This window comes from Nuphar pumila, chromosome 3 (assembly GCF_984573655.1).
Source record: "Nuphar pumila chromosome 3, dmNupPumi1.hap1.1, whole genome shotgun sequence".
NCBI lineage: Eukaryota > Viridiplantae > Streptophyta > Magnoliopsida > Nymphaeales > Nymphaeaceae > Nuphar > Nuphar pumila.
This window is the reverse complement of record NC_143251.1, coordinates 131,122,971-131,136,536: the sequence shown is the minus strand read 5'-3', so window position 1 is coordinate 131,136,536 and position 13,566 is coordinate 131,122,971. Positions and strand designations below refer to the sequence as shown.

Here is a 13,566-nt window from a genome sequence, read left to right as displayed (position 1 = left end):
AGAAGAAACAGGCATTAACAATGAGAAGAACTGCCCCTAGCCGGACTTTGTGATTAAAATGGTAATAACAAATAAAAGCATGGACATATATTGCAGTAGACAGGTGATACATATGGTAAATAAACCATGTTAAACACACACACACATATATTTATATATATTATTTATTTATTTATTTCTCAACTTTGAGAGGGTGTGGGTAGTGTTGGTTTTCAATGTTTCAAACCATGTTTTGCAAATAAGGCCACCGGATGAGTTCAGCAAGATCCGTCTACTAGGAATCGACTCTTGAATTGTATTTTTTCCATTGAAAAATCTAATCTTTTTGGTAAATTAAAAAAATTATAAACCACTGATTTTTGAAGTCATTCAAATGTAGATTATATATGTAAGGACTGATTCCAAAAAGCAAAACTAAAAACATGAAAAAAATGTAAAATTAAAACTATATGCACCCTTCAACTGTTAAGAGGAACCTCTCTCTCTCTCTCTCTCTCTCTCTCTCTCTCTATATATATATATATATATATATATATATATATATATATAGGGATAATATTTGGTGTCTTTGAAGGCACCAAATTATATGGAACTATTGAGCTAAAAATCATAGGTTCAAGCTTTATTAACTCAATCTGACCACATAGATGTGTCGTTTGCTGAGGATCAAGCCTCTTGGATAGCGTTATTTGGATTCAAAAATACAATTTTTTGAGTCATGAAATTTTAGTGCATTGTAGACCGCTTAATTTTAAGCTCTTAAAAAACCTGTTTGTGTCACACTGATATGATTCAAAACTTATTTCCCATTAAACAAACATTGTACAGATCCATAAGATTTAATTTATAAAAAAAAAACTAAAACGTAATATCTTCAGCTCAATAGTCCCATATAATTTGGTGTATACATAATCAATGAAATTAGCTAAAGATGAAACGGAGACTCACATCTTTAATGTCATCAACTCAACCTGTATAAATTCATTCATCTTCCAACTAACCTTGTCAATGAAAATAGCTAAAGATGAAACGGACACATCTTTAATGTCATCAACTCAACCTGTATAAATTCATTCATCATCCAACTAACCGCACCACCAAATACACGCACCAAACGCAAGAAATTGGATAAAGAAAATAAAACAGAACCAACCATAAAGTGTGCCAGCACAACCAGGCCTTGGAATCATACCTAACCTTAATGTGATTCCAAAAAATGGTAATTATACAGAACTGCGGACCAAATAATTCCAGCGTGTATGGTCTTCTTAGCCTATATGATACACTGCCGTCGCCCACATGCTTGCAGACACAGATCCAATCTGCAGAATCATCCTGCAAGCTCTCCACACACTGCTTCAAATTCCACCAGAACAATCTTCTCATGAACACCATCTTGACAGAAGAATACAGAAGATGATCAGAAAAACTATTGATGAAAGCCCAATGGACACCACAAGAATTACTGTGCTGGGTCCATGGTGATGGCTGCGCTGAGTTCCACTGTCAGATTCTGAAGTGCTGTCATCGCTCGGGGCCTCCGCCGGGGAAGCCGACGAAGAATCAGGAGGCGAGATAGGCAAGCCATTCTTGTCACAGGGAGCTATCCCCAGCTTAAGCTTTGAAGAAACTAATGAGCTATTGTAGCAAAGATTTGAGTTCCCGCCAATCTTAAAGGCAACCAACTTCTTAATAAAAGAGGCATTGAAAGGAACAACACCCTGTAAGTTGTTATTCTCAAGATTCAGATACTTCAAACCTTTCATCTCAGAGAGGAACCCAGGAACAGAGCCATTTAGATGGTTGCCACTCAGATCAAGATGAACCAAGGAAGGGATCTGTCCTATCGAATCCGGCACCGATCCCTCCAATGAATTCTGCGCGAATGAGAGATTTCGAAGCATCAAGAGGTCCCCAATTGTAGATGGGATAGAACCAGACAGGCTGTTGGAGCTCAAATCCAAGGACCTCAGCTCAGAGAGTTGGGTAATGGACATGGGTATAGGCCCCTTCAATTCATTGCCAGATAAATCAATCTCTATGATATTGGGGTGCCATTTTTTTGGCAAGCCACCACTGAGATTAGCTCTAGCAATCTTGACAGACCTCAGATCGGTCATCCTGGTAAGTATGATTGAAGGCCCACTTGCAGTGATCCTGACCCCCTCAACGATCAGGTTTGTGAGATTGGCCAGCCTGCTCAGCCACACCCCTGTCAATCTATGCAGGCTGTTGATGCAGGTGAAGGATCTGAGGTTGCTGGTGAGCTCATTGGGGAACCTAATTGGTTCCATTGGGCAGTTGTCAAAGGCCAGGGACTGCAATGTAGCAAGAGTTTTCATGGCGGTTGGGGACATCAGGATGTCTGGAGAGCAGTTCCGGAGCTGAAGGGAGATGAGGTGCCTGAAGGGCTTACCGGCGTCGCAGGCGGTGGCGTTTCCGGGCGTGTTCGGCGAGCAGGGATCAATGCTGGCCGGGATTCCCAACGATTTCAGAGCCATGAGTTGTTTGGGGTCCAGTGAAGAAGTGGAGGTAGAGGGCTTGGTGGGTGGTGATGGTTGTGATGGTGGTGTTTCTGGGCCAGATTGGGCTGGAGGAGAAGGTGGGGTGTGTGGAAGAGATGGTGAGGAGGCAGGATTTGGGCTGATTTTGGGTGAGGGAGATTGTGGGGTGGCTGGAGTTTGATGGGTGGGGGGAGAAACAGAGGAGGAAGGAGAGGGGGAGGGAGGGATGTCAGGTGGTGCTTTCAGGATGGTGTTTCTGGTTTGGACTGAGAATGCAGGAACGGTGGTGGATGAGAGGAGGAAGAAGACCAAGATGAGGGTTTTGGGTGCCATTGATGGTGGATTGGTGGGTGCATTCATGGCAGAGAAGCTTTTTGGTAGGGTTTTTAGTGAGATGAAATGAAAGAGGTGAGGAGTCTGGTTTGTCAATGAATGTGGTACAGTGTGAAGGCTTTTGATTTTTTTTATTGGATAAAAATTAGAGAGAAAAATAGCTAGTGATGTTTTTGTAATATATCAGTTTTAGGAAATGCAGGGGTATCTTTGAAAGTGATAACGGTGATGGATGACCTTTATCAGATTCTTCTTATTTTTTAAATGTTAAAAATACCCTCGTGTACATGCCCTTATTTCTCCTTTTAACAGTAATAAGGGATCGATGAAGTGGGGATGATTTTGTAATTGACTTATTTTTACCATGCTTTTGCTTTTTGTGGTTCTTGCCATCTCTTTTGTAGCCGTTATTAGGAAAACCATCTGCTGACATGGCATTTTTTGGGTGTGCATAGGTCCCACACGAGGAAGTGGGGAAGTCTTAGCATATCCTTGACTCTAGCATGAATGACATGTATGTCCAGTGTCCTTATATATTTTAAAATGTTAAATGCATCAACCAAGCTAAGTATTAAACTAAAATTTGTTCCCACTAAACTTCTAGCACATTGCTAACAAATAATGTTATAAACCTTGCTCTCTTAAACCTGAAAAGTGCAGTATGGTTTCCATATTTCATTCTCTATGCCACACAAGGACATGAAGATAACTTAACTTGGTATGCAATTTTCAGCCTTTGAGAAAAGTATAATGTTTTCTTATTCAATGCCTAAGATTGTATTTAGCGCATAAGGGTTCCACACACTTAGCCATTTGGTTTGACTTGGCGCCTTCAATTCGAGGACTTTCTAAGATCAATACCTGGGGTATGCATCTCTTATGCAATTTTTTTTATCAAAAATAGCAAACAAAAGGACCCGACACTAGGGCAAGTTGAATAATTCATGTCACAAAAATGTAGCATTGTTGTCTATAGTTTGAATGAGTTCTTACTGAATTGACTAACATTGCAAAGTAAAGAAGTTCTTTAAAACCTTTATTTAAAATCTCATATGAGATAAGAAATATCAACGATATAAGGTTTATTGATGGATAAGAAACCTACATTGAGAATTATAAATAGAAGGTGCGCTCTCTTTTAGAAAGATGAGATACTTCTTGGCTTGAGACCAACAACAACAACTACGCCTTCATCCCAAAACAATTGTGGTCAGCGATATGAACCAAAAAAGAAATTCATTTTGGGTCTTCCATATGAATCATTTTCCTCCAATCATTTCTATCCAATGCCATGTCCTCGGTGAGGTTCAAATCATTCATATCCTTTCCTATCATCTCCATCCAAGTCTTCCTAGGCCTACCCCGACCTCTTTTAACTAATATATTTTCCCATTTCTCCAACCTTCTAACTGGAGCATCATTAGGCCTTCACCGAATATGTCCAAACCACCGTAAACGATTCTCTCGCATCTTATTTTCAATGGGTGCAACACCTACCTTCTTACGTATCTCCTCGTTCTAAATCTTATCTTTTATTGTATTTCCACACATCCATCTAAGCATCCGCATCTCAGCTACACTCATTTTTTGAATATGATGTCTCTTGGCAGCCCAACATTCCGTACCATATAGTAAAGCTGGTCTAATAGTCGTCCTATAAAACTTTTCCTTCAACCGCAATGGCATTCTACGATCGCACAGCACTCCAGTTGCACTTTTCCATTTCATCCACCCAACCTTTATCCTATGATTTACATATCCATCAATTTATCCATACTTTTGAATAATGGATCCCAAATATTTGAAATAATCATTCACCGGTATTTCTTGCTCACCAAGCTTCACTACACTCCCATCACTTCTTGGCTTGAGACCAAGAAAAAAATATTTTTACGCACAAAGATGATGGTTTTGCTCTCTTGGTCAGTTGTATGATGCTTAAGGCTTACTTTTTATTTTGAGATAAGTGTGAAAGAAAATGTGATGACTTATTCTTTGTGAGTGAGATAAAGTTTTGGGTTATACTTATTTATCCTCTTGGTAGGTCAAACACCATGTGTAATTGTTCTTGATTAAAATTTTATTTATTTTTTCTTGTATAAGTGATTGATTATATTAATAAAGGTTCTCAATACTTTTTCCTTGGATGCAGGAGATTTTATTGAATCACTTAAAATCACTTGTCTTCTAATTATTTGTTTTTTTGTTGATTTTTATTATGATTTTCGTGTTACCTAATCACATCAATATCACATTCGACCTAGCCTAGTCCTAGGAAAGACCCCAAAATCACAACATGCATGTGCAACTATCCGCACGTAGTAAAGAGAAGGTGCTTGCAAAGTTGTATACCCTGAACACTGAAACAACTCCAAGTTAAATCTGGCTCCTCTCATCCCATAACAGAACAATCTGACGAGATAATGATGGTTTCATAATCTCATTTCCTCGAGTATTTCTTTGTAAGGGAGAGAATGAATCATTCCCCTCATTTTGTATCTAGGAATTGATAATCTGATCATTAAATGATACCTTCACAAAACATGCTTTCAATTGTTAAAACCCAGTATCATTTTCTTTTTTTAGTGTTCCAATTGAGACGAGTTAATTGAAAATTTTCCACTAAACCCCCTTCTTTGTAATGGTTTGGTTACTGTTTTGAAGGGAGATACCTGCAGCAGAAACTCCACATTGGGACCAGAGTGGGCACGTGCCCACCCTGACCCAAAATTTTCTCCAATATAGGTTTGGATCATGGTCGATAGTGCCCATCTTGACCCGTTTGGGTGGCTACTTAGTGCCCACACTGACTCTTTGTAAGGTCGGGTCAGGGCACAGTTATACCAGACTGATAACCCTCTCATTCGCATATCGTCGGTCCTAACTCTCTCTTCAATTTTTTCTGACGTTGATCTGTTCCTCATCCGCTGTTGCTTGGTCTTTCAGTCCAACGTCCAGCAGCACCAGCTTCGGTGCAACAGTCTTTCTCTTAGCTTTGCTGGATTTGGTTCGGCGATCCGTCATTTGTTGGCATTTATGGTGCGGGCCCCAGCCACGGTCGTTGAGACGCCGATTTTCTTCCTCTTTTTCAAACTTTTTTTCTTGGAAAGGCTTGATAGAGTTTTGATTTTAGAGTTATTTTTTTAATTAGCCTAATCTATGATGTTTATGGGGATTAGGGTTTTGGTTTTGGTTTTTTTAGGATGACATAAATTTTTAGTTGTGGTTTTAAGTTTTTTTAATCACCATTAGACATGATTACATATATAAATATTGCTTAATTTGATTTTGGTTAGAATATTAGGGTTTTTTTCTCAGTTAGCATAAATACATAATTTATGAAGCTTGTAAGATTAAAGTTTGGATTTGTTTTTCTAATTCATAAATCATATAATTTATTAGTAATTATTTTATTTTATTTACTTTGCTTTTTGTGCCCACCCTAGGTTAGAATCCACACATGTTCATATTTCATAAAAGTAATTGCCAACTTTCCAAGAATTCAAACATATGAATTCCTAACACACACCTCTCTTTAACCATCCTTAGTGGACAAGTAAATTTCAATATGTAAGAAAGTTCAGGCACATTGACTAGACACACAAGACATTATGTGAATTGATTAAGGAGACAGAAGACCATTTGGTGGCACCTCATGACCAAATGATGAAGCCCATAATACCATTTAGGTAGGGACTTGCAAAAAATGAATGAGAATCACTTTTTTTATAAATGGCACGTGTGTCCCACACGGGTTGCTACAAAATTGGGCTGTTAGCTGTATCCATGCAAAAGACAGCTGCCAATGGGTACTCATGAAAATCTCCCTGAGCTGTATGTCCTTTTTACAGTTACTTTGAGTACGAAGTACGTATAGAAGGCACAAAATGTTTAGAAAATGCCTTCACGAAGTATGAAGGGCAAAGGATAAAAAAACAAGTAAAATTGGATGAACTTAGAATATATATCAGTATTCTATACTGTAAATTTATAGTAAATCAGTTAGGTTTAACATTACATGAATCTAATTTTATTAAATAACTAAAGTACCTTTAAAATAATAGTATTTTAAAAAATACAAGGTTATTTTTTATTGGCATTATAAGTCTTTTGAACTTGAAGAGAATTGAGAAGTCAAGCACATTTTTCAAAAAGTAATCACCTTGTATCATATCAGTAGAAAATCAATATGCTTCACCCTTTAATCAGTTATTTTTTAATAAATATAAAAAATACTTTATATTGATTTTTTTATAGTATTTTAATGGCTTTAACATGTGTTGCATTCTAGTTGACATAATATTTTTTAAAATTATTTTTTTGGCCAATTTAGAACTATTCACTTGTGTATCGGGGCTAATTAACATGAATCATTGAACAAACAATTTGGGGCTTATACCAATATGACAACATTGATCTAATGTTAACCCTAACTGGTTTAGTGATAAATTGACTCTCTCTCTCTCTCTCTCTCTCTCTCTCTCTCTCTCTCTCTCTCTCTCTCTATATATATATATATATATATATATATATATATATATATATATATATATATATGGGAACATGGATGATCGTGTCATATTTTTTATTAAAGCACCATTATGACCATCTAAAAATCATGGTTTTAGGTGTTTTATGTTGAATCTCAACAGTTAGACGTGTTTATCATTGTCTACTCAATAGATAACTCGCATTTCATTAAACATTTTATGCTTAGATGGATTTTTTAAAGAGGTAAAACAAACCAATGATTGATAATGTACTAAATTTTCATAATAAAATATTCATATTTTATCATCAAAACTATTTAAAACTTATTAACAATGATAAAGACATATAATGGTTGAAATTGAGCATAAAACACCTAAAACTATAATCTTTGGAACCGTTCTAATGGTGACCTAACAAAATGGGGGCAGGATGATCCCGTCTCTCTCTCTCTCTCTCTCTCTCTCTCTCTCTCTCTCTCTATATATATATATATATATATATATATATATATATATATATATATATATATATATACTCATAAATGGGATATGTATGTTCGGTTTATGTAGGAACTAGACTTTGGATCACTAAAATCGGGTCTAGAGGTCTTTTGGCAATGCAAAAATCTATGGTTGTAAACCCCTTGTTTTTTTTTTTTTTTTGTCTCAAGAAAACATATTTTTCATTAAAAAAGATACAATCCGAAGGTCATATATATAGGATTTATGTGTTGTCTAAACGCATCGTTTAGAAGTTTGTTGTGAAAATATTTATCATATGTGCAAGTTTATGATCCAAATATAATTGTTTTATTTGGTTTTAAAATTGAAAAACAGTAAGCTTTCTTACCACACTGAACAAGCTTCTCATAAAATCTCAGAAGCACAAAAGAAGCGTATTTCCTTCCTAAATATGCAAGATAGTGGATTTGTTAAAAGCTTCGAGTTAGGGCCGTCAACAGGTCGGTACCCAACCCATTAAGACGTACCCGAGCCCGTCCAAATAATTTGCTGGGTCACGAAAAATAGATCTTAAATCCGGATCGGTAATCTCATAAATGTACTTTGCTAAAAATACATATAAAACATTCGGCTTGGGTTGGGTACCCAGCAAGTCAGGTCGAGTACCTGACCCACATATTGCTCAAGTTGAATTCGGATTTTTATATACCCAGAAATTTGGGTTGGGTCTGTCAGGTCAAGTACCAAATACAAACACGACTAATTGACAGCCTCACAATTCTAGTAACCAGCGGCAGAGCCAGGAATCTAAACTAGGGTGGGCACAAATATACAGTAAAAAAGAAAAAATAAATATTAATAAACTACACTAATAATATGTTTTAAAAACAAATAGTTATGAAAAGTGTACTTTTTACAATTGACAACATTGATTTTTTATATTTAGAAAACAATTCATAATTGATAAAAATCATGAAAGTCTCATCTATGCTAATTGATAAAAAAAAGAATGAAATCCTTAATATTCTAACCAAAATCAAACCTTTATTATTCATGGGTTCATGTTTAATGCTAATTGAAAAAGAAAAACACATGAAACCTTAAAACCATAATTAAATGTTCATAAAAATCAAATCAAAACACTAATTCCTATAAACAACATAATTTTGCATTTATGCTAATAAATAAAAAAACAAAACCCCTAATATTCTACTACAAATCAAGTATTCATTATTCATGCCTAATAGTAATTTAAAAAAATACAAAAACCCTTAAAATTATAACTAAACATTTATGTCATTATAAAAATAAATAAATCAAAACCCTAAATTGTAAAAAACATAATTGATAGATATATTAATTGAGACAAGCTCCTGCGATTTGAATTCTAGAAAACCAAATTAAATGTACCTCACTTTTCCAAATATAATGAAATGCTACTTCCAGTAGAAGGCTTACATTTCATGATACCTACCTCCCACTTAGCAATGGACAGAATTGTTATTATTGGTTACATATTGGGGTTAAGGTTGCTTCAGGACCAAGTGAATATATGTGAACCAGATCCAATGGGTTGGATGAAGCTGGCATGAAAAACTCTCCCACTCGTTATTCTAGCATGAAAATAAGTCATACGTACTAGGGTGATGCCTACCCTGACAGGATCTCTCATTGAGTGGGCAGTGGGGTGACCTTTAACTGGGATATTGTGGTCAGTGTGGGCATAATTTATTTTTTTTAAACTTGATTAGATAGAGGATCAGAGAAGTATGAGATTGTGGGTTTTTACTGGTATTCTCCCAATTTCTAAACCTCCTCCATTGTCTAACTGCATTTTGATTCAAGTTAATGATGAGCCTGGTTTATCTAGTATCCTAAAACTTTTTGATAAATGAATTCCCAACACTACAACAAAGCAGTAGATTAGCGACGACCACATTCCGTCGCTAATCCATCGCTAACCATGTTAGCGACGGATTAGCGACAACGCGGCGACAATATGCTTACGTCGCGAATATTTCGACGCTAACTGGCGACAGAATAATTCCGTCGCCAAGTCCGTCGCTAATTGCGACGGAATAACGAGCGCTATATTCCGTCGCCAATCCGCCGGTACTAAACGGCGACCACGGCGTGGCGACGGATTTAATTCCGTCGCTAAGCCGTCGCTAGATTAATATGAATAGCGACGGAATCATCCGTCGCTAATCCGTCGCAAAAACGAAAAAAAATCAAAAAAAATTTATTTAAGAATTAATTACCGAGAACTGTACAATTTATATTTCCTGTAAATAAAAAACAAACCACACAAAAAAATTCATATAACAAGTATCTATAATAATTAATCGTTCCACCTTAAAACAAAGAAGTTTAATTATTTACAATTCAACAATTACAATTAGGAAAAATAAAAAAAATAGAACTTCTTCAACACAGTCCTCTAATGATCGCCAAGATTTTGTGCGTCTTCTTGTTCATTGTCTTTATCTGTCCCTTCAGCTCCACTACCCTGATTATCGCTAGCAGCCTACACAAGAAAAGAACAGTCAGTATTGATAAACAAAATATAATGAAATAAATTACACACTATATGTGATTCTATCATGTGCTCATGTGTGATCTAAGGCAATAAAAAAACTCTATATGTGATTCTATCATGCTCATATGTGTGCTAAGGCAGTCAAAAAATTGAATATGTGATTATAGCATTTTCATATGTGTTCTAAGGCATATAAAAAAACTCTATATGTGATTCTACCATGCTCAGATGTGCTTTAAGGCAGGCAAAAAACTATATATGTGATTCGATCATGCTCGTATGTGTGCCAAGGCAGTAAAAAAATTGAATATGTGAATATAGCATGCTCATATGTGCTCTAAGGCAGGCAAAGCCAAAAATTTTATATGTGATTCTATCATAAATGATATATAACATGTTCATATGTGTTCTAAGGCAGTTAAAAAACTCTATATGTTATTATAGCATGTTCATATGTGTGCTAAGGCAGTCAAAAAACAGAATATGTGATTATAATATGCTCATATGTGTTCTTAGGCAGTAAAAAAACTGAATATGTGATTATAGCATGCTTATGTGTTCTAATGCAATCAAAAAAACTTTATATGTGATTCTATCATGCTCATATGTGCTCTAAGACAGACAAAAAGTTATATATATATATATATAAATATATATATATATATATATATATATGTGATTCTATCATGCTCATATGTGTGCTAAGGCAGTAAAAAAATTGAATATGTGATTATAGCATGTTCATATGTGTTCTAAGGCATCTAGAAAAACTCTATATGTGATTCTACCATGCTCAGATGTGCTTTAAGACAGTCAAAAAAACTATATATGTGATTATACCTGAGAGGGACCTGGAATCGAAGATCCCCTATCCTGAACAGCGGCCTTGATCTCATTTCGGAGAAAGGGGGCGACAGTGTATTGGAAGTAGTTATTCAGTGATTCATTAATGATCTCGCGTACATCATCACCGGAAAGAATAGTCGGCTGCTTGGAGCTTATGTCGGCGCAAGAAGTTGGTGAGCCGTAACTGGAAGAACCAATAACTGGTGAAGTGTTCATATTACTCCCAAACCCGAACACGCGACCTTTTTTGGGTTCACCTGCTGCAGTCACCCATGCTGTAGGATCAAATGATGGATGCTGAGTAGCGTCTTCGCCATATCGCTCTACCATTTGTTGCTCATATGCCTCCTACAAAATAATGTTTAAAGTATTCATTAATAATTAATGATAACATTATGATGACTTGCATATATATTGCAATGATTATTAATAGAATTAATACATACCGTTGTCATTCTCGCCTTCTCTGATACGAAGACTCCCGTGGTCTTCCGTTTATGTGTTTCTACAAACACATCCTTATATGGTACACTGCCTCCTTTTTCTGCTTCCTGCGAAGTTAAATGACAAAAGATTTAGTACACAAATTTGCAACAATACTTATAAAATTAATATTATATATTGATGAGTTACCATTTTCTTTAGGTGGCTCCCAAATGTCTTAGATCCACCTGTGTGTAGATGGGCTTCGGGCATCTTCGATCGATTTTGTGAAGCCTTCGCAGAGCGATTTTTAAATGCATCTCCTGCCCACATATCGCACATTTCATCCCAGTAATCTCTCCTGATAGTAATAGGACCATGGCCCTTCCACAGTAATGGATCATCTACTACACCAGATGCTTTTTTTGCTGCAGTCTTCATAGTGTGCAGCATGTCTGCAAATTGATTGGCAGCCACCTTCTGCCACACCTTCCTTGCATCATTTTCATCCACCGTAGTTGCAAAGAGATTCGAAGCCTACAAATATTTTCAGAAAGTTAGTAGACATTGCTTAAATAAATTAAATATGAAACGCATTAACTATGAGGAACAACTGTATACCATGAATGAGGACCACAATCTGTCTAACACCTCCTTTGGGTACTCTTTCCATTGAGCAACTGGTCCTGGTAGATGTTGAAGAAGTGAATTCCTAATCTCCCGTACTACTTCTTGTGGCTCAAACCTCGTGCTGCACATGAATTGTTACACAGTAAATATCAATATAAAATATTTAAAAGATATGCAATAATTGAAAACAAAATACTTACGGTCGATTATCGATATACACTATTCGAATGAGTCTTCTTGTGCCAGCCTGAGAAGACCCTGTTTCCTGTGTTGGCTGTTGACTTGTGCGATCAACTGGTGTAGGTGGGTCGTGTACAGGCGCAACATCATCTATAAAAAAATATACACCAAGTTCTCAGAATGTGCATTTGAACTAATCAAGCATCTAATTAGTTAAATGATATACCTATCACAGGAGCCCGTGAAGATGAAGGTTGAGCCTGACTACTACTGGATGAGCGACCACTATAACCTCCACGAACCATATTCTAACAAATAACATATGTCATACAATACATTCAAATAATTCACATCAAGTATTACAATGCATTCAAGTCATTCACATCAAACATTGCAATGCATTCAAATAATTCAAATCATTGACATCAAGTATTGCACTAATTCAAATCATTCGTTAATTGCATAAATTATAATACATTCAGATAATTGAAATCATTCACATCAAGTATTACAATGCATTCGAATCATTCGTATCAAGTATTACAATACATTGAAATAAAATTTTTAATCATTCACACCAAGTATTGCAATACAACTCACATCAAGTATTACAATGCATTTAAATAGAGGTTTGTAGTATAAGATTTTGCTCACTAGCTTGAGAATTCTTCCTCGTCACTAGTTTGACTTTCTTCTTCTTCTTCTTCTTCTTTTTCTTCTTCTTCATTGTTTGCCCATCCACTTGGTACATCATTTGGATCACATTCCTCTATGAATGTTTCATCAGCCAATGGAGATATGACATGCATATCATGCGCAACATCGTGACCATAAGCGAAGTCACAGACATCATCTGATTGATAGTAATCACTGTCTTCAGCTAACTCATCTTCTTGTAACTGATCATACTCGGGGTATAGTTTGGATTTCACCTTGCAAACTGCCCACCATTCATTTCTATCTGACTTTTTTATACTCGGATATGAAGTATAATAAACTTGTTGAGCTTGCGAGGCTAATATGAATGGTTCATATGTTTCAAACCTGGATTTATGATTCACCTCCACAATGCCTGAAGCTTTGTCGAGTCTTGTTGCAGTTGGATCAAACCAATGACACTTGAATACTGTAACCCTGTTATTCATGCCTAAGTAAGTTA

The 13,566-nt window shown here is 36.0% G+C and overlaps 1 protein-coding gene and 1 long non-coding RNA gene across 2 annotated transcripts; both read right to left on the bottom strand.

The window, feature by feature from the left end:
* Positions 1 to 1,165: 1,165 nt before the first annotated feature.
* On the bottom strand, positions 1,166 to 2,931 carry LOC149843841 (receptor-like protein 51). The gene has a single exon (XM_090001960.1). The coding sequence runs from the start codon at positions 2,862 to 2,864 to the stop codon at positions 1,383 to 1,385; it is 1,482 nt and encodes a 493-aa protein (XP_089858086.1). The 5' UTR covers positions 2,865 to 2,931; the 3' UTR covers positions 1,166 to 1,382.
* A 7,304-nt stretch (positions 2,932 to 10,235) lies between these two features.
* LOC149843840 (uncharacterized) lies at positions 10,236 to 12,688 on the bottom strand. The gene is made up of 3 exons (XR_016431168.1): positions 12,634 to 12,688; positions 12,428 to 12,557; positions 10,236 to 10,316 (listed from the first exon to the last, which is right to left on the bottom strand). It is a non-coding gene; the product is annotated as an uncharacterized LOC149843840 (long non-coding RNA).
* Between the last annotated feature and the right edge of the window lie 878 nt (positions 12,689 to 13,566).

What these genes read in the sequence shown, in the direction of transcription:
- LOC149843841 (XM_090001960.1), bottom strand. Translation starts at nt 2,864, where the DNA reads ATGAATGCACCCACCAATCCACCATCAATGGCACCCAAAACCCTCATC.